Source organism: Hippoglossus hippoglossus, chromosome 17, assembly GCF_009819705.1.
Source record: "Hippoglossus hippoglossus isolate fHipHip1 chromosome 17, fHipHip1.pri, whole genome shotgun sequence".
Lineage (NCBI taxonomy): Eukaryota > Metazoa > Chordata > Actinopteri > Pleuronectiformes > Pleuronectidae > Hippoglossus > Hippoglossus hippoglossus.
The window spans coordinates 5504755-5531037 of NC_047167.1; the positions used below are offsets into that span (position 1 = coordinate 5504755).

The 26283-nt window shown below is 42.5% G+C and overlaps 1 protein-coding gene across 4 annotated transcripts in view; it reads left to right on the forward strand.

Annotated features, from left to right (window-relative positions):
• Nucleotides 1-26283, forward strand: part of rnf220a (ring finger protein 220a) — a 157611-nt gene that overhangs the window by 96512 nt on the left and 34816 nt on the right. For all 4 annotated transcript variants that reach the window (XM_034613405.1, XM_034613408.1, XM_034613406.1 and 1 more), the window contains exons 2-4: nt 12962-13091; nt 21339-21390; nt 25534-25629. In XM_034613405.1, coding sequence (XP_034469296.1) covers nt 12962-13091; nt 21339-21390; nt 25534-25629 — 278 coding nt within the window. The remainder of the gene's footprint in view (nt 1-12961; nt 13092-21338; nt 21391-25533; nt 25630-26283) is intronic.

The window sequence follows — 26283 nt, forward strand, 5'->3', positions numbered from 1 at the left end:
TCCATCTGGAATGAATATTTTCTCAAGTGGTAATGTGGGTAACAATTTGTCCTAATGTTTTCATGTTAAAATCTCATTTTCTCGTGAATGACATAATGTTGCGTAAATGATTCCCTGCGACTTTCTAAAATGCTGTGAAAGTCGGGTTTTCACAAGCAAACCCTTGTCTGTTCCAGTTTGGAGCTGGGGAGCGCTCTGATTCTTGGAACTCAGGGTGACCCGCAGCACCCACTGTCATAAGGACGTGGCAGGCACCCAAACCACAACACAGCGTCCCCAAGGCGTAGGCCTGACCAGCAACTTAGGAAAGTTTTCATTATCTGGGTTGCAGTCGTTTTTTTTCCAATGGGGCCTGTGGTGTGTTTTCTGTTCCAGCCAGGACGACTAACACCCAAGGAAAACACACAATTCCCATCAGTAAACTTTTAACTTATATGTTTATCCTCAGTGCAAATAATTACACGGTATTTGCAGCAAAGCTTTTACAATCTGACCAAACTCTGTACAAAAAAAAAAAAAAAAACACGAGTTTTAAACTTTCCATCTAAGTTGTGCCAACAGAGATTATCCAAGATGCAGGAAGTTTGGTTTGTGTCCGTTTGATTTCTATTCCGGTGACGCTCCAGTGAGAGGGGTAATATAGCAGACAGCTCGACAGACAGTGAGATAGATGGAAGGCCAGACTGCTCCCCTTGTATGAAGGATTATCCCCTATCCTCTGTTTGTGACAAGAGCTGATAAGGGCCCGAGAGGAGAGGCTGAGAGGGCCAGTGACACACACACACACACACACACACACACACACACATATGCACATATAATCCACAGTGAGAAAGATATCAATCCATCATTTAGAGCCGGGGATTCAGCAAGAGGAAATAGGTTCTTCTCAATTGCTGACAAGCCAACACACACACACTCACGCACACACACACACGCACACACCTCCAATAGCATCTGCTGTACAAAAGGCGCGTGAGCTTTCAGGAGCTGAATGGGCCTGTTTGAATTACTGTTCAATTTCGTCTATTTATCTGATTTACATGTGGCTGTTGTTGTCACCACAGATGTGTATCTGTGTGTTTATGGCAGCGATTGTGTCTGAATCAGAATCAGCGTCACAGACAGAAAACCATAAATCAGAATGTTCCAAAGTTGGTTAGCACAAGCTATAAATCCAAGGTTTTTTTCCCCCCATAGGCAATGTCAAAATGAAAAACAAGTCACAGGAGACACATGCAACACAGTCTGCAAAATAATTTAATTTAGCTTTTACTCACAAAAATTTGGCTGATAGTAGAATGTTAATGTCATTTAATTGAAGTTACACGCTTTGAATAAATCTCAATTCCTTGTACTTTTTCACTGCACATTTATTAGCAGGATTTAAAGGAAACATAGAAACGTTTTTGTTGCACTCTGATACCAAAGCAGTCATTTCTCACCGTTTTAGAGAAATCGAAAATTAGTTCAAGGTGGATGGACAGTGGGAGGACTTATGAACGTTGCATCCCTCAAGGTCCAGCCATCGTTTTGTTACAGAGGAAAAATCCCCGCTCTGCTCCTTGACACGACCGCATCTCTTGGGATGTGTGTGTGAGTGTGTGAGTGTTAACCTGGATTTGGTGTGTTGTGTCAGTGTGTGTGAGGCAGGGAAATCATAACAGACATAGAAAGGCTTTGTGTTAACTTGTGCTCGTCCTTCATCTGGTCCGCGTGTCTCCCCGCCACCTGATTTCTGAATGTGTGAGAGGAACAGACGGAGCTGTGAGTGCTGGCTATTGATTACAGTTTGCAACAACAGGTCAAAAGGGTTAACATGTGTAAGAGGAACCTTATTGCAAGATGTAGGGGGGGGTGCTGCTGCAGTGAGAAGTGGTTGCGGAGGTGCCTAAGGGTCTACAAGGGGCTTGAAGTTGATATAATACACTCGCTCCCCAGCTTGGCAAAGAGCTCAGCTCGATTTCCTGAAATATTGAGCATGGTGTCTTGAAATACAAACATTCAATACGGTGGAAAAAAGTGGTTCATGCTCTTAAAATGAATGGACAGTGCTCCAGTGGTGGATTATGAATGATTATGAACCAATTTGAATCAAACAATCTTTAATCAGTGTAGGAGCTTAACAACAAATGGCCATCAAATCATAGCCCCATTGTATTTTTCAATCATCAAAGCGACTCCAGTGTTTCTCTGATCAGACATATTCAGGATATAGTCCAATTTAAAATTGAAGTGCCAAAAAAAAGAAATTCCTTTCAGAAGCCGAGTCTCACCTGTCTCCACTCTCTTCAGAGAGGACCAAGAGAAAAACTGATGAATAAAAGAAGGTGAAACAGAGAAGGTGAAAGACATCCTGAGAGTAAGGACAGAAATAATTTAGTCTAAGTTGTAGAAAATGACAAAACGTGTGCGAGAGACGGTGAGGGGGGGGGGAGTGCAGTGCCGAGCGGCCGGGTTAGGAGGCAGGGCCATTTGGCGAAGGCGCCGGTGCTAGACTTGATGGACGAGACAAACTACAGGCTCTTCTCTCTTGTAACTTTAAAATCATTAAGCCTTTTACACGGACATGCAGATTTTTATAGCCACCTCAAACAATCTGCCTCCGCTCGTGTCTCTGAAGCAGCAGGACAGGAGAAGACACAGAGGGAGAACATGATATCACTAAAACGTTAGTGGTGCGTGTTTGTAGCACTTTTTATATGAAAGAGAAGAATCTCTTGAATTATTTACAAGCAATTGATATATAGAACTTTTGTGTTTGAGGGACAGAGTCAACAGCTTTGTTTCATATAATTATTTGGATTTAAACCGAGTTTTTGTTGCGTCCTTTTTCTCAAGAATGATTTTAATATAATTCCATTTCTTTGGAGTGTGATCAGATTGAAGGATAGTAACCGAAACAGGGTTTTAGGCTGATCCTTCAACCTGTGTAAGATAGTAACTAATGCTTTATCTTATATTTTCTCACTGGCTTGCCGTGCTTTTACTTAATGTAGGTCTCGTTTTTTTCCTGTTTCTCCGTCACAGAGTCCATTTATGTAGCTTTTTACATGATTAAACAAATTTGCTTAAAAAATAATTATATTATGTTTTATGTTTCTTTGGATGCTGGTTCATTTTAAAATTATCCTACAGATTGGGTTAGATTTTGAGATGTGGAAACTTGTAAATATTCAGTTTTTAAAAAATAAGGTTGATAAACACCAAAATCGGAGAAACAGTTTTTTGAAATCTCATGGTGCAGGATGAAAATGTTCAGACCTTGATGTGCAAGAGCTTACAGATTTCACATCTCGTCCTCATGACGCTGCCGTAAACAAAGCAGGCGAAGAATAAGTTCAGGTGCGCAGCAGGTAATCCTGCACGGAGAGGACGCCATGACATTGATCTAAGATTTTAATCTGCTGCTCCTCTTTGCCGGGCACGCTGTGCAATAACAAACACAGCCGTGTAAAACCACACAGATACATGGCGAGGATATGAGTTGTGTTAATAAAACCTCGTTAGCTGAGCTTTTACCCAGCAAGTGAAGGGAATGCACACGGTGACAGAACATAATCACATCACTTTTTTTATTTCTTATGTGTGTGAGTGTGGTTAAACAGTGTCTTCTAAGAAAAGGCTGAGGATGTTAATGATAAACCAGCAGCAACAACTGGGTGGGTGTTACTGCGACGCGCTCTAAATATTATCAATAACAAGTCGTGTGTGTGTGTGTGTGTGTGTGTGTGTGTGCGTTAAGTGTGCACATGCCTGGATCCATCCACCCATCTATCAATCCATCCATCCCTCACTCTGCCTCCACAGGCTGCCTCCTCCGCTGTTAGGATTCAATTAACACGGTGCAGGCAGCCACGGCACCCTCATTAAAGCTAATTAGTTAAAACATCAGCCAATCTAGCGTTAATTGGCTTTGGTAATTAATTCAGCCGCTAGACCATATGAAGGCAGTGGGAGGGAGATAATGAGAGGAAGGGAGGAAGGGAGGGAGAAAAAGGGGATAGAAGAGATAAAAGGAGGCGGAATGGAAGACGAAAGGAAAAGTAAATGAGGGAGATCATTCAGAATCAGATTTTATTGTCAAGTATCTTTCATACATTTGCTGTGGTATGTTCTTGGTGAGCATAGATATAAAAATAAAAACTAATGTTGAACAGTATGTAAAAATAGTGGATTACTAAATTACAAACACTAGATAAAGATATGTACGATATGAACATTAGATATGTGCAATTGAGTGTTCGTGCAGTGTGACGGTGACTGGCCACACGTTTCCCAGTCACAGGTGGGTTTTGAACATTTATGCAGTGCAGTGATGGCGCCCGGGGCCTTGTTGATGGAGCAAGCTGTAGTCAGGAAAGAAGACAGTTTTTTGTGGCGTGAAGTTTTGGTCCCGCAGCCTCCTGCCAGAGGGAAGCGTTTGTGTCCAGGGTGGGAGGGGTCGGCCACAATCTCACCTGCTCGCCTCAGAGTCCTGGACGTGCACAGGTCCCAGAGGAACGGCAAGTTTCAGCAGCTCAACCTTCTCGGCGGAGCAGATGATACGATGCAGTCTGCAGACGTAGACGTAGACGTAGACGCGTAAAACCTTATTTTTGTAATTGAGCAGAGGACGGGCTGTCACATTCATGCTGTATGTCAGAAACGTCTATCTGACATCAAGTGAATAATAAATGAAATAAATAAAAGGGCAGATTTTGTAATATATTTATAGATACTGTAATACAGTAGTGATGGTACACCAAAAAACAATGCTTGTATTAACATGCAATTTAATTTTCACATGTGTGATGATAATATTCTGCCAATTGTTACTTAGCACAGACGAGCAATAGTTGTGTGTGTCTGTGTGTGTGTGTAATGATGAGGGCTGAGTCAGGGCGTGTGTATCTCAGACTTGCTGATGGTCCCGCTTTGCCCACTGACACGGCATGTTCCTGTAGTGTTGAGGTCCTTTGGGATGGAAATGAGTGCCGACAGGCCTCACGCCCACACACCTCTCCGCTAGGTATCCCTCCTCCTCCTCCTCCTCCTCCTCCTGCACACAGCTGAGGCAGGAGAAATGGAGTAGAGTCATTCAGCAGAGAGACAATAAATTACAGGGCATAGGTCAGTGAGAGCAAAAATATCTCTTTGTTTTTGTGTGAGGAGTTTTGTAATAATCAATGTAATGAAAGATATATCATTCAGACCAAGTTCTAGCCAGTATTTTACTGTGAAGTACCTCAATAAATGTACAAGAAAAGCATTTTCCAGATAAAAAATTACCCCAAATGCAGAAGTAGTGAATATTTCAAACATTTAATATTCAAAAAGCACAATGTACAGGTTCCCCGAATCATTAAATATGAATAACGCATAAACTGATCATTTATTATTTATTATGACATATTTCAATGTGTGTATGTGGAAAGAGCACACATTTTTTTATATAAAAAAAGAAAACAATAAATAAAAAGGAAGAAGAAAATCCTTCCTCAAAAGGATTTGATTTTCTAATGACAGATGTTTGTATATGTTGGGCCCATAAGTCATTATTACTTAGTCAATTTGTAGGAAGCTTTGTGTGTGTGTCTGTGTGTGTGTGAGAGATGTGGCTAGTTGTGAATGCGTGTACATCTGCTTAGTGGGTCAGTGCTTGGTTAATGCTCCATTAATTTACTTCTTTCTCTGTCTCTCTCTCTCACACTCTCTCTCACACACACACACACACACACACACACACACACGCACACACACACTGACAATGTGATTGATTGAATAAACAGCTGTCAGTAGTCGTGATAACCTCACCAGCATCGCACACCACTGTCTTTCAGACACACACACTCAAGAGGGTCCCAGGAGTAAAAACCAACTCACACACTCTCAGGGGGATCATCAGATGACCATTTATCAGCAAACAGGCAGCTGATGATTTATTTTTCCCTTTTCCTCAATCCTCCTAAATTTCATCTGCATTTCTTTCAGTTTGAGTTTGTAGCCCTGCAAAGTCTCTGCACTTGTAACAAATCTTCTCCCGCTGACAGAGTGAAGGAATATTCTACCTTTAGTAACAGCCACAGTTTCCCCATGCTGCCACATGTCCTGTCTGTGAGGGATAAATGTATCTCCTCATTTACATTTCACTCTAGTTCTCACTGTGCAGCATGCATATGTTCACACACAAACGTTCTGTCCCTCGACTTAAACAGACAGCAAACACATACACACGTCTGTACACACACACACACACACACACACACACACACACACACACACACACACACACACACCTTTCCCCTCTCTATCCGTCTATCTGGCTATCTCTTCATCCCTCCTCTCCACCGCGCCGACATTTCATTTGCTTTTCTAAAAGTGACAACCCCAGGGAGCGAGGGGGAGGGAGGGCGGGATAGTGAAAGAGCCTGGTGATGAGTTTTGAGCAGGGTGTGGAGGAGTGCTATTTAAAAGTGCCATGCATCACTGTCAGGGGGTGAGACCACGCAAACACACACACACACATAAACACACACACACGGGCAGGCAGACACAGGAAACGCACACATAAACGGACCAGAGCGACGCAGACTCGGTGGCAAACTGAAGTTGACCCCCGTTCCATTTCATCAAATGTCCTCTGAATGAGCCACACAGCCTCATCTATTTTGCACACACACACACACACACACACACACACACACACACACACACACACACACACACACACCTGGAGAGCTAGTGATCAGCCTAGTGTCTGGCCTGCTTAAATCACAGCTCACTTAAGAAAAAAACCATATCCCCTCAACAGGAGCCACACACACACACACACACACACACACACACACACACACACACACACCTTGCTAGTCCCATTTGTGTTAATACGGCCCCTGGTTTTGGGCTTTAGGGCTCATACTTGCCATTATGGAGATGATGGCTTTACGGGGCCCCTCTCACCTCACCTTGCCGTGGTCGGGGGGAGAAGAGAGGAGAGAGTCGAAATGAAGGCTGACACCTCAGTGGGATTTATTTGATTGTGGATGCGAGGCGATGTCATTCTGGAGAAGGGGGAGAATAAGTAGGGGGGGGGGGGCGAGATGTGTGGGGAGGAGGGACCGTAGGCTAAGTAAAGAAGACGAAGAAGAGGAGAAGATGGCGGGGTGAAGGGAAGAAAGAAAGAGAAAGCGAGAGAAAGGGAAATAAAAAAAAAAGGAGGAGATTGGAGGGGGAGCAGAAGTGGCCCTCCTTCCCCTTTTTTTCCACGAATCAAATCAAATTCCCCTTATCGCACATTATTTGAAGAGGTTATCGGGCGCGGTAATGCGGTTACACGCCGGGCCGCGGCTGAGAGATTTCCTTGTTTACCGATGTTGGCGGGTGTTATAGCTAACCGGCCGGGCGAGCTGCGAGGGGAGGGAGGGTGGCGAAGGGAGGGAGGAGGAGGGGGAGACGAGGAAAGAGGGGTAGCGGGCATAAACACTTGATGCATGTCAGAAAACTCATTTAGGGGAACAACAAGGAGGGGTTTTTTACACACACACACACACACACACACACACACACACAAGGAGAAGACAGTTGTTCAAGGACAGAAAAACAGCCTCTACATGTAGACACTTTGTAATTCCATTTGGGAAATGTGCTTGTGTGTCTCGAGAGTGTGGATGTTGCAGTGTGTGTGTGTGTGTGTGTGTGTGTGTGTGTGGGTGTGGGTGTGGGTGTGCGCGTACACATGTGTCGCCCACAGACAAACTGTATTTGTGCCAACCAATAAATCCGGCCCTTCTTTTTTTCTGACTCTTATTGTCGTGTTTAAATCCAGTTTACATGCTCAGCGCTCATTAGCTGATTGTGTGTATCATTTACAACTTCATTTTAAAGATAGAAAATACTCGTACTTGCTGCAATCAAAACCTTTTTTTTCCATGGAGCCGTCTGCATCTTTTAAAAGAGAGAACATGCAAATCATAAACTTCAGTAAATGGCTGATTGCTTTAACTTTAATATTTGTTTGATTTACAGCCTGCACAACAACACATTTTGATGTTTCAGTAACAGTCCCATATACACCGATCCCCTGTTTCCTGAGAGGCAGGATGATGGGCAAGATAAAAGCAAAGGGATGACATGCAGTACAGGTCATTAAACGGGATTTGGGCCCACAGTGTTGTGAGTACAAGGTTTGCCTCTTAGGCCATTGAGCCATGAGGACACCCCAAATGGTTTTTTATCTCTGGTCCCATTGAGAGCCAGTATTGAGCTGACAATCCCAGTCCTCTCTGGAGGTGGCCTTTTACCTCAGCTCATTGTAGTCTGTGACTGGGAGCCCGCGCTATCTGGCATCTATTGATTCCCACTTCATCTGGACCACAGCAACGCCTGGAGAGGGGGAGAGAGACACTGAGGGGACACAGAGAGACAGGGGAGGAGAGAGAGAGAGAGGGTGCAGCAGAGGAGAAAAAGTAAAATAATTAAACAAATGAAAGAAGGAGGATGGAGGATGCTGCATGTGTTAAAACAGATAAAACTGGCTGTATGATGATGGGCACGTTTCCCCAGTTTTCATCAGCTGTTGGCTAAAGAGATAAATCCTGTAAATGCCAAATGCAGTTTAGGTGCACAAAGAAGGAGAGAGGGAAGCATCGACTGTGGGGAAGAAGAAAGTCAGGACAAAGCAGTGAAGAAAGTCAGCACAGAGTTTAAGGGAAGGGAAGCAGGAAGGGAAGGAAGAATGTAAGGATGCAAGTACGGGTGAATGTGGGGAGGGAGGATTCCTCGTCTTTGCTCTCCGCTCTTCCGTATGATCTAGCTCTGTCCTCCTCACCATCTGCCGTCAGTAATTGCCTGTTAGTGTGTATGGTGTGTGAAAATAAACCTGCCATCATATACAATGTCTTTAAAATGACTTTTTGATGTTAAATATGAATTAGCCAATGTTTTGATTTTTATTAGAATTCTAAAAGCTGTTTTTGGTCAAGCACATTTAACACTAATTCTCTGTTTGGAGATTACCTCTGAGCCCATTGCTTCTGTGCTACAAAGCACATTTTACTAGTAAAGGACTATCTTATCCTAAATTGCTTTTACATATATTTTTAATATTGATTGGTGATTGGTATTGACACTATTCTTCATCCAGTATTATTATTCCTAACTGACCCTAAAAATACCATGTCCCTTTATGTTTAATGGGACATGGTTATGTTTTATTATTTAAAATACTGCTTTTCTTCGAATGACAAAACAAAATGCATTACTACATATTGTGTTTTGATAAGTTTAAATAGATTTTCTTTTTTCTTTTTTTAATTAGAGCAGCAGGATCTGTGGGAACTCATTAGTGAGTAAATACTGTAAATCTGCTAAATAAGTCAGCAAAGCACCTGAAAGAAAAGAAAAAATACAACAAAAAAATGCAGAAGTTGTTTTCAAAGAAAATAGATACACATTTTGATATTTAAAATGTGATTAAGTACATAAATAACTACATGGGTAGATGTGAGGTTGAACACATAATAATACATACATAACATGTAATGATAATCATGGAAACTCAAACGCAGCTGTACTTTGTTACTTTAACAAAACCTCATATTTAGTGCCTTCCAAAAGATGCAAATTCGCTTTTTTGATTTGAGGTTGTTTGCAGTGAGTCAAATAGATGATATCTAACTATATATGTCACCTGTTGCTGGGAATTTTCACACACCTACTGTATGTTTGAAATCAGTGTCACTCTGGATTCAGTGCTCCAGCAGCCAGGAAATATATAAACCAGATAGAAGATGCAAGAAGTCAGTGGATATGCTTCCTGTCGACCGGGTGACATATTGTTTTGTGACATGGACAAAAACCAGTGAGCGCCATTAACTGGATTAAGTGACAGAGATGAAAAGGAGGGGAGTGAGGTGAAATGAGAAGGGGGAGACAGAGAGATGGGCTGAATAAAGAGAGGGATACGGTCTGAGAAGAGAAGCAAAGAGGTGAAACCAGGAAAACCGAAGGTAGAGGGAGTAGGAAAGAAAGAAGGAGAGAATAGAAAGAGAGATGAGACAATCCATCTTGGCACATTAGGGGGGATCAGGCCGACACTCCATCATGGCTGTCAGAGGGATGCACACCTCCTCTCTCGTCTCCTCCATCCATCCATCCCTCGTTCGCTCCAGCATGCACCTGGCATTTGCTGAGGAATCTCAGCACTAAAAAGTCCTGTCAGGCCTATTTCCTTGTTATTGTCCAGGCCTTCTCCTTTCCTCCATCCTCTGCCCCCACCTGCTCTGACTCCGGTGACTTCCCTCCGCTCCCCGAGATTAAACGCACCCTTGTTGTGCCGCAGGGTGTTTGAGCTGTGAGGTCCAGAGCGGGACACGTGGAGGAGCGTGCACGAGGGTGTGTGTTGCCCAGACATTAATCATCTTTAAGGCTCTGACAAGCCCGGTGTGCGACATCACATCAACACTGCCCACCCCCTAGCACCTCTTCACCCCCCTTTCTCCTCTTCTTCTCCTCCTCCCCTGGATTTATCTGTTCGTCCACCTCTCCCCCATCACTCACTTCCCTCAGGGAGCGCTTGACAAAGAGCGGGAAAAAACAGAGGGAGAGAGGGAAAGAAAGGGAGAAATGATATATGGTTGTTAGGAAGAAAAGACAAGTGCAAGAGAAGGAAAATGATAAACTAGACAAAAATGAAAAGTAAAATTTTGGAATTAGGTGGACTTCTGATTTATTAGCAACTGATTTGGAATAGATTCTTATTTGTTTCACATGCTGGACAAATACTGAACTGTTCTATTCTTTTCCATTCCATTCTCTTCTCTTCTCTTCTCTTCTCTTCTCTTCTCTTCTCTTCTTTTCTACTCTATTTTATTCAATCCCTTGAATGTAGATTTTCTGCCCGTTCAAACATCAGACCCAGTATGATTTGTATGTCTACGGACAGTGTTTGTAGTTAACAGTTTGTTTTTGGCTCTATTGTAAAAAAAAAAATGAATTCAGAGTTTACAAAACTCCTCCACTTAAATCTTTCCTCTGGTTGATTGTTGCCATTCTTTTGTCACACACGCATTTACATTGCTTTAACATCAAATCCATTGAAAGTAGCAAATAAAAGTCACGTCCATCGAGAAAATTCACATTTATATGCGAAAAAAGAAAACTCACAGTGTGCAAGCATTTACTTAAAAAATCAGATATTACAAAAGCCTAAAAATAAAAAAACACTATAGGCGTGTTTGTATACATGTGTGTGCGTGTGTGTGTGTGTGTGTGTGTGTGTGTGTGTGTGTGTGTGTGTGTGTGTGTGTGTGTGTGACCGTGTCCTCCAGGTGTGTGTTTGCCTGCGGAATTGAAAGAGCCCCATCAGCCGCAGACAGGGATTGGATCTTTCTTTGTTTGCTGTGGCGGATGGTGACGGCTTCAGCATGACTCAAATTATCTTGTCAAAGCAATAAAGGGGAGAAGGGAGGAGAAGAGAGCAGAGGAGAAAAAAGAGAGAGATGGAGAAACAAGGACAGAAATGGATATTTACCAAAGGCAGAGTGGTGGAGGAGACAATAAGGCAGAGAAGAGGTGGAGAAAGGAAGAAAGAACGACGAGGAACATAGACAAAAATAGAGAGATGAGGTAATGGGATAACTGAAAGGGGGGGGGGGAGAAAGAAAGAAAAGGAGGGAGTAGGAGGTAGAAAAGAAATGAAACAAATAAATGGGTGGTATAGGGAGCAGAAAATTAGAAATGGATGAGGCTTGAGAGAAAGCACGTGAGAAAGAGAGCTGTGGAAAAAAGAAAAAAAAAGAAGAGGCAGAGAAAGAGAGAGAGAGTAATCGATTACCTATTTTTCAAAGTCACTTAACATGTCCAGTGCTGTGGGCTCTGTTAAGTAGCAGGAGGCCAGTATGCACACACACGCTCTGAGACAGGGAGGGAGGGGTGTGTGTGTGTGTGTGTGTGTGTGTGTGTGTGTGTGTGTGTGTGAGAAAGAGAAAACCACCAGACGAGACAGATAGGGAGTCCCCATACCTGGTCCTGTTGCCGTGGTGACATGCAGTCTAAACAGGATATCCTGGCTGAGGCGGGTCCTATTGTTCACGGCCTAAAAAAAAGCTCATTTGATTGGCTAAATACAGGAATTTCAGGAAGTGTCCTCCAGCATTAAGCACCAAGACACTTTCAATGGATGGTATTTTTAGCCAACTCAGACGGCGAAAATAGGATGTACAGCATTATACACACACTTAACACACACAAACACACTCTGGGGCTGTTCTGCTGAATGCACACATCGCCCCAGCGACACAATGACACACACACACACACACACACACACACACACACACACACAAACAGGTGGACCCCATCCTGTGGCCTGCTGATCAAGGACAATGAAGTGAGGTAGTGTTGGCAGACTCTATACAGCATTAGCTCATCTGGCTGACAAGTCTGAATGTGCTTTGACCTGGGAGGAACTACTCAATGGAGACTGTACGGCTCGACTCCCCTTTGTTTGCAGGATTGCACAGTGGCATTCGCTTGGCGTTTGTGTTTCATGAAACACATGAACTCAAACTTTGGTTTGTAAAAGTTTCTAGACAATGCAATGAAGCGTCTGTACAGCAGAATCCTGATGACTGCAGTAATCCAATAGGCTTTATCTAAAGATGGATGACATGACAGCTCTCCAAAAGTGAAGTGATTGACCTCTGGTGGCTGGCTGTAGTAAAGGTCATAAACCTCGCCTCCTCCACGTTAATGGATGGGTGTGGACCAAACCCAAATGGGGTTTCTGTCATTTTTCTTTTCTTTATACCGTCTCTGTTGTTCACTTCTGCAGTTCCCAGCAGAGAAAAAGCAAGCACCATCATTAGGGGTCACTTCAGATCACAAATATAATGTATCTGAAAAGTAGAAATGTGCTTGTTTTGTCCTGTACACCCCCTGATGTCTCTCTCTCTTTGTCCCACTTCATGTTCTTCTCCAGGTAAAAAGAAGATGTCCATGTACGACAGCCAGGCTCCAATCTGTCCCATCTGCCAGGTGCTGCTCAGGCCCGGAGAGCTGCAGGAGCACATGGAGACGGAGATAGACAGGCTAGCTGCCGTATGCCTCAGGTAGGCCTCAGACACGCTGCCCGGCTGTCTTTCGCACACTCACACACACAGTTCAATCAATTCAGAGTTGAAATCGCAGCTGACCAGAGACCCCAAAAAACTCAACAAGCTAACAGATAGAACCTGCAAGTAGTTTTGCAGTGACTGGACAAATCGGGACATGCCACCGCTGCATAATGATTGTTGCCACAGCTTCACTGCACATTAGACCCGGTTGCCTTGCACCGTGCCACAGTGTCCTCCCTCCCCACTCCCTCCGCTGGCCTGTGCTCACATTGCACTAACACTAATCAGAAGTTACTCGGACCCTAATCGTTTGATGTGGCACATCCTATTAACACAAGTCCAAGGTTTTGTGCATGCACAGTTCACCTGCCATACACCACACGTGACACGCACAGCCAGAACATCAGGGATAAAGTGGACCGGAACAATCCGGATTCATGATCCGACACAATCAATTAATACTAAGTAAAGGTTATTGTTAGTTGATGGTCACAGATGTGATTGTCACACACACAGGCATCAGACAGGAGAGAAGTTCTTCCCTCAGGTTATCACACAACAGGATGTTCTATACTGTTAGTCATTTTGCAAATTTTCTAAAATATATATCGAGGCATTTCTTCAATGCCTGAAAGTCCCATAAATTAATTGAACATATGTCATCATTAATTTGCTGGACTCGAGTGACATTATCTGGATACTAATGGAGCGGAAAAGGTAAACTTTTAGGACTCATAAAGATGAAAATTTGTCAGACATAGAGTGAAGGCTGAGCTTTCATGTCAGGGGTCACTGACCCCTAATTTTTTCCATGCAGAGATTTTGGCGCCATAAATCTGCATAAAAGGCAGCAGCATGCCATCAGCGCGGCGCTAAGTGTTTCCTACAGGGATTAGGATTCAAACCTGTGACCTGCAGTTCACTGCCGCCCCCTTCTTCTCCTCATGACAGTTGCACGAGCTCTTTTACGGTGGATAAATCAAGTGCAAGCCCTTTTAACGATGGGACACAACCATTAGGATCCATATTTTACCTTGACCGCACGTCTGGCTGTGTGTATGTGTGTGTGTGTGTGAGTGTGTGTTTGTGTACATATGCGTGTGGCCTGTGTGCGGGTGGTTTGCCGTGTGACCCATGTCCACCTTAGCAGCCAAGGTTTATGATGGTCCCCATTAACCCGGAGGAACAGGGCAACAGATAGCGTCACCCCACGTAAAAATCACACTTCATTTACCCCAGTTTACACCCACTATAGCTCCTCCTGTCTTTACACCAGTCCTTGTCATTCCTCCTCTTCCCTGTTGTCATCCCCCTATTCTCTCTTTCTGCCTTCTTGTTTCTCCATCCCTCCATCTTCCTCTTTTGTCTCTAATCCTCCCTGTTCGCTTTTATCTTTTCTTGTTATGCCTCCATGCTGGGGACAGCCAGAGGCACGATGTTTTCACTTGTCCGTCCATTCGTCCCATTCCTGTGAACACGATATCTGTGTGCATCGGGGGAATTTCTTAAAATTTGGTACAATTAGGACTGCCCATAGGGGATTTCTTTGCATCTGGTACAATACACCTGGACTCACTGATTAGATTTCGGTGGTCAAGGTCAGAGTGACCTCAAAAAACATGTTTTTGCCCTCTTGAATGATATCTCAAGTTATGTTACAATGTCAATTTACATTTTTAATCCACAAACTACAGACACTGCAAGAGTGATGTCAGATTAGAAGTACTGTCTTTCTCAATTTGGCTCGCTGGATTTCAGGAATTGTTGCAATTGTGATGTGTTTACTCAATAAACGTTACGGTAAATGAGCTTTAGAAAAAAACATGAATCAATAGCAGGGAAAAGCCGGCTGGCCAATAGCATTGGAAAAAAAAAATCTTACCACAGTTTCCATTTTGGCAAATGGAAGCGGATTTCTAACAAAGTGAGTGAATAATGAGAAGAATGAGAAGGAAAGATGCAGGGATGAAGGGAATCAAATGCGTGTCAACAAAAATCGAAAGAACTAAATGAAACGAGATGACAAGAATTCCCCCCAAAAAGTCTCATCACAAATCGCAGCTTTCAGCCAGGTGTCATGGCCTTCATCCGTAGATAGAGTTTGCTTAGTTGTCACTGCAATGGTTCAGGTGTTACCACCATCAGCTGTACAACTACCTTCATCTGTGATGAAGACCATGGCATGTGGCTGAAAGTCGGCGAAAACCCAGGTAAACTGATCTTTAGACTAGAATTTCAAGCTTGAATATAATAGAATAGAAAGAAGAGCAGGGGCCAGTCATTAATCACTGTGTGATATGGTGAGGTGTGTAATTTGTATATGGCTTTAATAATTAATAAAGGTTAGTAGTCTGCCCTTCCTTCTGTAGGACTGAGATACTCCATAAGCCTGTGGAAGCTCAAGACCCACGGACATACACACACACACACACACACTCTTACACACACGGTTATTTAAGGAAACGGCGTCATCCCCAGTGAGATGAGATGGTGGCCAAAGTCACGGTTGGCTGATTTTGCTACTCGCCATTAACCCATCCTTCACATACCCACACACACAAGGGAAAAAAGAAATAAGAGGGCAAGAGAGGAAAGAGGGACACATCGGATACAAGTTAATGATATTTTGAGAGAAATGTTCCTCACAAACGTACAAATATCTTAGTTTGTGCATGTTTGACAGAATGCGAGCTTGAGATAAAATGTAGGCAGAGAGTGTGTGTGTCTGTTATATCACAAAAGTAACCTTATTCTGTATCACACACACACACACTCTGTCGCTCCCTCTCTCCGGCACTCTGCATGGTAGCAGCCATCATTGAAAGTGACAGTGGGAATTTCGTCCAATTTGTAGTAAATCTGCCTTTAATGACGGCCAGCACTTGCTGAATGAAAGAGCTGTGGGTATGGAGACGAAGGTGTGCGTGTCTCAGTGTCCTGGTGTGAAATATGTGTGTCCGTCCGCTCTCCCTCTGTGTGTGTTTGTTTTCTATTTCTTCTCCCCGCTTTTCTCCTCCGATCTCCCCGTAAGTGTGTGTGTGTGTGTGTGTGTGTGTGTGTGTGTGTGTGTGTGTGTGTGTGTGTGTGTGTGTGTGTGTGTGTGCATGTATGCATGTGTGTGTGTGTTTCATTACAACTGCCAACCTGTCTTCTCTTGTGACTCCGAGCTCTGTCGCTTGTTCATGGGCCACAGCTTCTCATGTACGGACACGGACACACACACATACGCATGCACACACACACACTCAAGTTGACTTGAGCAAATGGAAATCTATCATGCCCCGTACATGTCAGGTGGCTCATGGGGGCAAAGTAATCTACATACCCCATCACCCCTCCTCTTCATATCCCCACTCCTTCTCTTCTTCCTCTTCTTCTTCCTCCTCCTCCTCCTCCTCCTCCTCCTCCTCCATAATCAATTTGCCTTCACAGAGGGGCCCCCACCTTTCAACACAAAAAGGCAAAAAGCAATCAGTATCTTGAGGTTAGCACCAACCCTGCTCTCCTCCTTCCATCTATTCCACACAACTAGCACTGAAGAAAATCTCTGTCCCTCTTGCTGATGCAGATTTAACCAGGTTTGAGGAGGGTGCACGTCGTTTTGCTGAGTGCTATTGCTTCCAAATTCCTGATCGACCCAATGCAAACTAATGCTGTACTGATCAATGATACAGGAGACTCTCTCTTGATTATTGTTTTTTTTCTAGTGGTTATAATCCTTTTATAATGATGAACTATATTAAGTGGCTGCAGGCTGTAACTGTTTTCAGATTCGACGTGTTTCAGGATTTTACAACGGCAGTATATAACTGGAGATACAAATCACAACAACAGACAATGAGCAGTGATTATAGGTTAATGAAAAAGATCCTTCACCTTTTACAAAAAACAATATTTGACATGTATAACATCTCATATAAAAGCTATGATGTAATTTGTATTTTGAGTAGTGAAAACTATAGTGTAGATTATTATGATATCGCTCCACAAGAGTTTTGCATCGAGACATTTTAAAGAAGATAAAACTATGACACTGCATTCTACTCCCACCACTGAGGTGGAAAAACAAGCAGGTTCTTGTTCTTCGAACAACCTGATACAACAGCCAACTACTGCACCGACTCCTCTTCAGTAATTTAAAATTATTAATCAAAAAGGCCTTTTCTATTTTATTATACTTTAAAGGGATAATACGCCAATTTTACATACACAGGTAAGCTTACCCATCAAGAGAAGCAGCATGTGAGACCAGTTGTACATGTACTGTGTTTTCCTCAGTTAACTGGTAGCGACCAACAACTAACAACAGATACTGTTGAGTTGCATTGTGGGAAATGTAGTTAACAGTAAGTAAAGGTTCAGATATCGCAACCATCGCTTTTTTTCCATAATCTATCTATTAAAAGTCGCCAACTTTACCAGGAAGTGTAATACTTAATCCCTCAAGTGTCCCATTGAATAGTGCAGGAAAATTAATTAAGTTGAATGAAGACAAATATCATCTTTTACTAGTGTTTTTATTACACATTTAAATATATATATATATATATATATATATATATTTATATATATATATATATATAAACCTGGGACAATCTCTATGCACAATGCTTTGGTGATTAACTTTATTAACTTCAGAGGTTATTGTTGTTTACCGCTGCATTTATATGATGTGTGCAATTAAACTGTATTCATATCATCCCCCAGGATTTATTACACAAGCTAAATAACAGGTTAAATGTCAGACCTGATTATTACTATGATCAGTTAGGATCTCCGAACTCTTTATTTGTTTCAGGCAGTCGACACACAGTTCATCTCTTCCTCCTTTTCCTCTTTTATTTTTATTAGCAGCAATATCAAACAACAAAGTGGTACATGTGACCCACTATCTGATCCTTGGGCCTGTAGTGTAAGACTACTTCCTGTTACAGATCTAACAGGTTCAGCCAGTTGAGGGGAGGTTCTGTGTGACGCAGTGGGACAATAAGATTTGGTCTGAAGCACCTGTCTCCCCCCTGTCCACACACATGCCTCATTACCACAACACATTTTAAAACTGCTTCATGTCCCGTCTCTTCATCCCTCGTTTCCCTTCTCTTCCTCCCGTCTGTCTGTGTGTTTGTTTCGCTTTGCCATGCCGCTCATTTCCTATACTCTCCTCCGCGCTTTGAAATCGCAGGCAGCCGGAATTTCCAGCCCCGTAACCCCATCAAAAATTCATAGAACCGGGCAAACAGACGTGCGTGAAGCTGCAGCGAGAGGAAGACGCACCGACTCTCCCATCGCTCCCTCTTTTTCCTTCTCCCGTTTTCTGTCGTCTTTCATCTTTCCCTTCGCTCGATCCCTCTCCTCGTGTCGCCTGCTCTGCCTCTCTCACCACATCTCTCTCACCTCACATTTCATCTGCTTCCACCTCTTTTCTCCCCCCCCCACCCTTTCACTCTCCTTTCATCTCTCTATCACTCCCCTCTGTCATTGTGGCAATTTTCTCCCATCGTGGCAGCAGGCATGCGACTGCTGTCCTGTCTCGCTCTCTCTTCCTCTCTCTCCCTCTCCCCCCTTCTCTTGTCGCTGTTTGACACTGTCAACAAGCAGGTAGAGGTGGCTGTTATTGTTGATGCCTCTGCACAGGTTCCAGGTAATGAATAAAGGGGAGATGGAGGGAGAAGGAGGGAGAGATGACAGAGACAGAGATAGAAAAGGAGTAAGAGAGGTGTGTGTGTGTGTGTGTGTGTGTGTGTGTGTGTGTGTGTGTGTGTGTGTGTGTGTGTGTGTGTGTGTGTGTGTGTGTGTGTTTCCCTTGCATTACACGGCAGCTTGACTGTGTCACCCATGTTTATTCTCTTTGTTGTTGGAGGTGAGGCCCGCTGTTCAGCCTTCACACACACAACACACGGACACACAGTTACACACACAGTACCTGGAGATGCACAATGAATATGCACATCCACAGACACACACAGGGCTCAGAAACAGTAATGACACATTTCCCCTTGAACAAAGGTTTTGGATACATGCAGACACAGGTATATATACTGTACATGTATATACTGTACAGTTTGACAACACACATCATCTTCACTACTGATTAATCACAGAGCAAAATAAAGAATCTGTTGCATCAGGGCAGCAATGAAGACTGATGAAAACTCATAACTGATTATAACTTAATTCAATAGGCTAATATCGGCCCCTGTACATTTATTTGTTGAATCATTTAAATTGTTTGTAAGCAAGATTACGCAAAAATTATTCAACTGATTTCCATGAACTTAACCCTCCACAAACGTTAATCAGAAGAACCCATTGAATGTTAGAGCAGATCTGGGACAAGGAGCAAATTCAGGAATATTTTTTCGGTCTGGATCTTTTAAACCTGGTTCCATGAGGGGAATGTTTTGCCTTGTAACATTACAGTTAGATTTAAGATATTATGCATTTTTTTTACGTTTTAATCATGTGTCATCTCTTAGTACATGCTAAATCCTGGGAAATCCTACAAAACATCATGTTTATACTATATATACAAACTCTTCTCTTTTCATAAATATACATATATGCAGTCAAATAGGATTCAGGTGACAGGTTAACCCCACTCAGCATTAGGATTGTGTTTGGTTTACAGTTGACCAAACAAATAATAGGCTACTATGTTTTCATAAGAGCAGGGTTGTGGTCTCGTTTATGCAGTAAACTTCATCCACATTCACTGAGTCAAGCCCACTTTTGAATGCTCCAATCAAATTTGGAGGACTTAATCAAATCCCATTCGTAATCATACCCAGACCACATATTCCATTTCACTCAGAAATATGTCATTCTGGGAGCCAGAGGCAGTCTGTCTGCTGCTCCAATGGGCCTTTAAAGGGCCACTCAAACAATTCAATATTTGCACTTCTATCAAATTGACAGATTAGAGAATGAATAGCTACAGTTGAAGCCCTGCTGCTGTACCGAATGTGATGATCCTGCATTTCCCATCATGCAATATCACCATTTCTCTGGACTGTGGTAAATGCCCAAATATTCAAGATCCACAGCCACATGTACAGTGTCTCCTTTGGCTCTGGTAGTGAGCAACTGACAAAAGATACTACTAACTAACTATACCCCAAGTCAAGACAATATGACCTTGGTGATATCAACAGGACTATTTTCTCAGACTAGCTCCTGTCAGAAGAACAGGAGACATTACACAACTCACTCCCCTTAAATATGTTTTTAATCCTTGGTTGATTAAGGTGTAAATTCATGTTTTGCTAAATAAAAGGTAAACTAATGTAGATAAGTATCTGTAAGAATTACCCTATATAGATATAACATATAAATGACCTCATATATTAGCCGACAGAATGTGTTTATGTAGATATTCTCAAAATACTTAATCCATCCATCCCCAAATCTCAGCATATATTCCTTCCTAACTCTGTGCATCTATGCATTATTTTTTACTGCACTTATATTGTTCTTGTCTTGCTCTTGTGCCTTTTTGTGCACCACTTTTAAAATTCTCCCCTCAGATAAGTGACATATAAATAAGGCTTCTTAATTTTATTATCCACCCGTTCAGCCGTTGAAAAAGGAAATCCCTTGTCTGCCAAGCCATGCTGTCAGATTAGAGGTCGCGCTGAAGTTGTGTGTGTCCAAGGAGGTCTGGAGTGCTAACAGGGTCTCAAAGCAAACATGACAACCTTGTCTCGCTTTGTCAACGTCAAGCCTGTCGCAACACTTCAAGAGGCTCGGAGAAATGTATCTCTGTGTTAGGGCGGTAGACAGTGAGAGAGGAGACGAGGAAAGAGGCAGAGGTGGACGGGCAGGAAGAGGGACAGAGAGAATAGAGGGGAAAGAGATAGAGGAATGGGTGACTTCAATGAAAGAACAACACATGAGCTCAGAGTGAAAATGAAAAGAATCAGACAGTGACATTGTCAGAGAAAGAGACCAGAGGTAAAGTAACATGTTAATCCAATGTGTGTGATTTTGCATTATTTGTTTCCAATCTAAGATGTTACACAAACACACACACACACTCTTCAAAGGTTTTAAAATACCATTAAACCAAGTAGAAGAGGTTGGTTGGTCGGCTGGTTGGAACCTATTTCTCCAGATAATTTGCTGTCTCTGGTGTTAAAAACACATGCCTTCATAAATTCTATTCAAACTAAGAAGCAAGACATGTCAAATATGTAACATAAACTGAAGACTTAATAAAGTAATGTTCTGTGTTTTTCGTTGCAGCGGTAAGAACCCTTCACCCAAGGATGGAGCAGCCACTCCTGGAACACCTAAGGTGAGATCATCCGTCAGTGTTTGTTTTCATTCCAGCAGAAATCAGCAATTTCTTTCATCTCTCTGTCTCTCTTGATCTCAACCTGTATTAATAATCCAAGTACAAGTTCAATTTTGATCTGTAAAAGGAAAAAAATGACAATTTACTGCCAATCAGATGTGCCACACATCAAAACAGTTTTTATCAGCACAATTAAATTGGTGCTAAAGGAAAAAAAGGGACGTTTTAAATAATCGAATATTACATTGAACATGTGCATGTGTCCATCTATTAGAGCTGTTTGACTGATGCTCTGATGCTGATACTCTGTTCCTCTCTATTGCACTATGGGTAAATCAGCTGAACTACAGGACTCTGTCTTACAGCTTACACACACACACCCACCCACCCACACACACACACACACACACACACACACACACACACACACACACACACACACACACACACACACACACACACACACACACACACACACACACACACACACACACACACACACTGGAGTACCAGTCTCATGTGATCCAACAGGCTGCCGGGTCTGGAGGCACTGTACTGTGATTGTTCCAATTAGAGACACAGAGGGAGAGATGCAGAGAGACAGAGACGAAAGGAGAAAGAAGAAAAAGAGAACGTCAGGCTGAAGATAGAAAGGAAGACAGATTCATGATTCCATCAAGTAGCATTCCCCTTTTGGTGTCTGCCTCCACTAACTCATCTGAACACATCACTAGCTGCCAGACCGAGACCCTTTTTAAAAAGAAGATAAGACCTCTCCACATCTGTAACTTCTTCTCTACATAGTAGATGTAACCGAAAAGTCACTCTCTCACTGCAGAGAACATTGAATAAGCTGCTGAGTGTGTGGACACAAAAGATAGAGAGACAGTTTTATGATAATCACTTATGTCCCTTCAAAACATCTTTTTCTCTTAATTTCAATTGTTCATTTGTTCATAAACATCATGGCTTCCTTTTTCCTGCAGCTTTTCTGTGTGTGAGAGGAATTTTTTCCTCTCCTTTCATCCCCATTCCAAAGAATAGTGGGTGTTGTTTGCTGCACAGAAACCCTGTAAAGCATTCAGAGGCATATTTGTGGAACAGGACATTATACTAGGCTATATAAATAACATTTGTTGTGAAAGCAAAGTAAAATAACTTCAGGCTATAACACATATTGTTTAAATATGATTTCAGTATTTGTGAAATGTCCTTTCTTCCACTCCTACAACAACAGATAAGGTTCCTCACATATAGATATAATTACTTCTGCGTTATAATAGATTTAAACTCTCCCGTCTCTGGATTATTTACACTGATTTATGCTGGATATCCTCCTTCACAAAGATAAGAAGTATATGATGCGTGGGTACGTTGTACCTAAGCAGGTAGGTGAACAATAATGTTCATGACACAGCTGGTTACTCACATGAAGGTGTGGTTAAACAGCAAGTACATTGCGGGCTAAGCAATGGAATCACAATCCAGTTCAGCATCACGTCACTCCAAAGTGAATGAGCAGCGTTTTGGTTGACACGTCTAACGGATACTTGTGAGTCCTGCGTATATGTCAGGTGCTTCGTCATTTTCAAGTTTGTTTTTACTTTCCTACATAGAAACCTTGTGAAAGTCAGATGCCCCGCAGCTGAAGAAATACATATAACGTGCACATGAATGCAACATGAGATTTGTAGAATCATGCAGGGGGCTCCATTTTCATTCCCACACACCTATGGGTGCTGACCCAGGCTTAGAGCATGTGCTCGCAGCGCTGTGGGTGGCCTTGCACTTGAGAGAGGCAGACGGAGCCGGGGTTGAGGGGTGAACAATCGGCCTTCTCCTCCGACCGTGACTGTGCATCGCGCTGCTGTTGTTAAGTTTCCAGCAGCGGGGCGCGGAGAATGAAGAGGGTCAGTCTGAAGCACCTGGGCCTGTTGTTGCCGTCTCCTCCCCCAGTGTGCACCGCCCAACCCTGTAAGGCCGGAGATTAACCCCAACACACCTACTTACGGGGTGTTAGGCCCACTTGCGAGGTGAAGGTGATTTGGGTTAGAGGAGAAACATGAGACATTTGTGGCGCCACAAACTCACTGACATACAAACACACACACACACACTCATGTCAGGGATATGTCACATGCATGTGAAACTATTTGCGAGTTTGCCTTTTTCTCTTTGCCTCACTTAATATTTTCACTATTGACTAACAATATACAGGTTAAATGTTTCCAGTGCAAATTCACTAAACAAGCTTAGTTTTACAGTGTTGATGATCAAATGTAGAGATGAAACTCCTGCACAGTGAGGAGTGAAGCCAGCAAATCACCTGAATGCAGCTTGAAATGCAACTTTTCCATGGCCTGTCTTTTGGCATGATGCTTTAATTGGTTGGTTTAAAAGACCAAAATTTCAATGGACGACCTTCATTTATAACGTAGAATACCGTTAAATGTCATATTCTAATGATAAAACTAAAGCATATTCCCAGATGCCCTCAGGTAAATGATTCCTGACCTTTTTAAACCTGTGTAAAAGAGGAAGGGGAAGACCGCACACACACACACACACACACTCACACACAGACACACACACATTCGCACACAGGCATAAAAGCACCATGCATAATGTCCAATTTACTGTGGCAGCACTGGAGGTTGGTCATTTCTCACATATTATTATTAGATTACTGCTGTCGAGCACTTAAGCCTCTGCTCTGCCCCTTTCCACTTGATTAATAGGAGACGACTGTAAATACAAATATTTCATAGCTGCCTTGTAAAAAAAATGCAGCAGCACACATGGAACCATAAGGGCACACACTCACACACACTCACGCGCGCACACACACTCTGTCAGGGCTAAGCCTTGTAAAAAAAATGATACTGCCTCTCATTTCTTCCCCTGTTCTCTTTTTTTTCTCCCGCTCGCTTCTCGTTCACTTGAGGAGATCCCTGGATTGTCTTTGTCACAGAGTGGGTTAGAAGCTGATGTGGTTTTATATTGTGTTGGAGAGACAGAGACACAGAGAGCGTGCCGGCCGGGAGACAGATTTATGGACAGGCAGTGTCCCGTAATGTCAGACAGTTGCGCTCCTGCTTTTTTCAGATGTTTACCTTACTCTCCTCTTCCCTCCTCATCTCCTGCTTCCACTCTTTTTTTCAATCTCTCGTTCCTCCCCTAACTCCTCTTAATGTCCCATAAACATTAGGTCTAATCAGTGGAAGGGATTTTATAGACAAAGTCAGGCAGGTTACAGTCATCATCAATGACGTGTCGCTTTCAGCATCTGTGGCAATATAACTCTCGAAGAAGTCCAAGGGTAAAGATTCCTCGTCCTTCTCTTCATTTTCCATGTAAGGGTTTTGTTGTAATGGAAACATTTGAATGGTTTAATACGTTTCATTTCTGACATTCTTCATTTTATACAAACAGCAATGTATAAACAATTTTCCTTCGCTTTTGTTGCAGTTCTTTCCAACATTTTACAATCTAATCATAGATTTAGCTTCAAATTGAGTCTTTACACAGCAAATGACTTTTCAAATGCTTTTCAGCTTGTCACGTTCAGATGACACAACTCTCAAGTTGCAGCACACCATCTTTCCCAACTCATGTCATCAGAATTTGTAATTCCTTTTTGCCACTTCTATATTTCAACTCATAAGTAAACTTCTCTCAGCTCTTTCATTTTAGCTGCTTTGCAACGTCTCTCATCCTTTGCACATTTAACCCAGAGCTTTAAGACTTCACCACACAGCCACCACACAAAAGTTCTCCTCACCGCATTTAGCCTTGATTACTCAGAGCACTGAGTTTGTATGGACTTTTGAGTTATCATAAAAAGTCAAGGGACCTTGTGGCCGTGTTCAAATGGTCGTAGTGGGCGGCCAATCTGAGGTGTGGCCCGCAGAGAATGGGGAAGTTGTGTCTGTTTTTTCTAAATTTCTTCTTCTGTCTTTGAGATCGGAATCTAAAATTCTTATTCTCTACCTTGTCCATTTTTCATTGATAGTTCTCATGTAGCAAATGTCCTGTGAGAACAGGTGTAGGTGCAATCATTTCTCCAGAGTTAATGATATAACAGGATCATCCGCATATAGAAGACAATATTATTTATTTCTCTCTCTCTCTCTCCCCCTATAGTCGATGCTGTTGTCGGTGCACATCAAGCGTGAGGGAGAGTCTCCTGTGGTCTCGCCTCTGTCCTCTGAAGACGCCCACCACTCCGACAGATACCAGGTCACGCTCACAAACCGACACACACATACACACAGAGGAGTTTGATCAGTCCAGAACCACTACTTATACAATGTTGTATTTCACGTATGAAAAGCTTTTTCCATAAGCTTACTGTGTACATACAGTGAGTATAACGTACTTTATACCACCAATATGTAAGGAATAACACCCAACAAGATATAAACTGTGGCAATGGATGACCAGAAGAAACTACAATCATTCATGACAATCATGGATCTTGTCAGTTTTTAATATGTGTAGCCAATCATAACCCAGAATACTGAAAACCATAATTTAATGGTAAATATAAACATAGGATTTCTATATAGCTCAGTGTCAAAGTTAAGTTGAATATATTCAGGTGTATTGTAAATCAAAATCCTGATTACCTGATATTATTATTATTATTATTATTATTTTGGCCTGCTAAAAGTCTTATATTCTACTTTCATTCAATTACATTTGAAAGCAAATTCAAAATGTAAGTGAAAGGCATTTAAGCAGCTCCGTGTTTTCCAGCTGCATTAAGAGCAAATCATGAGACTTCCATCAAACTGTGAAATGATCTAATAATGACAGATGTTTACGAGCGTAGCAGAGCATGATGGTGGATTTTGGTTTTTACGCCCTTTCAGCAGTTCAGCTGACCAGCAG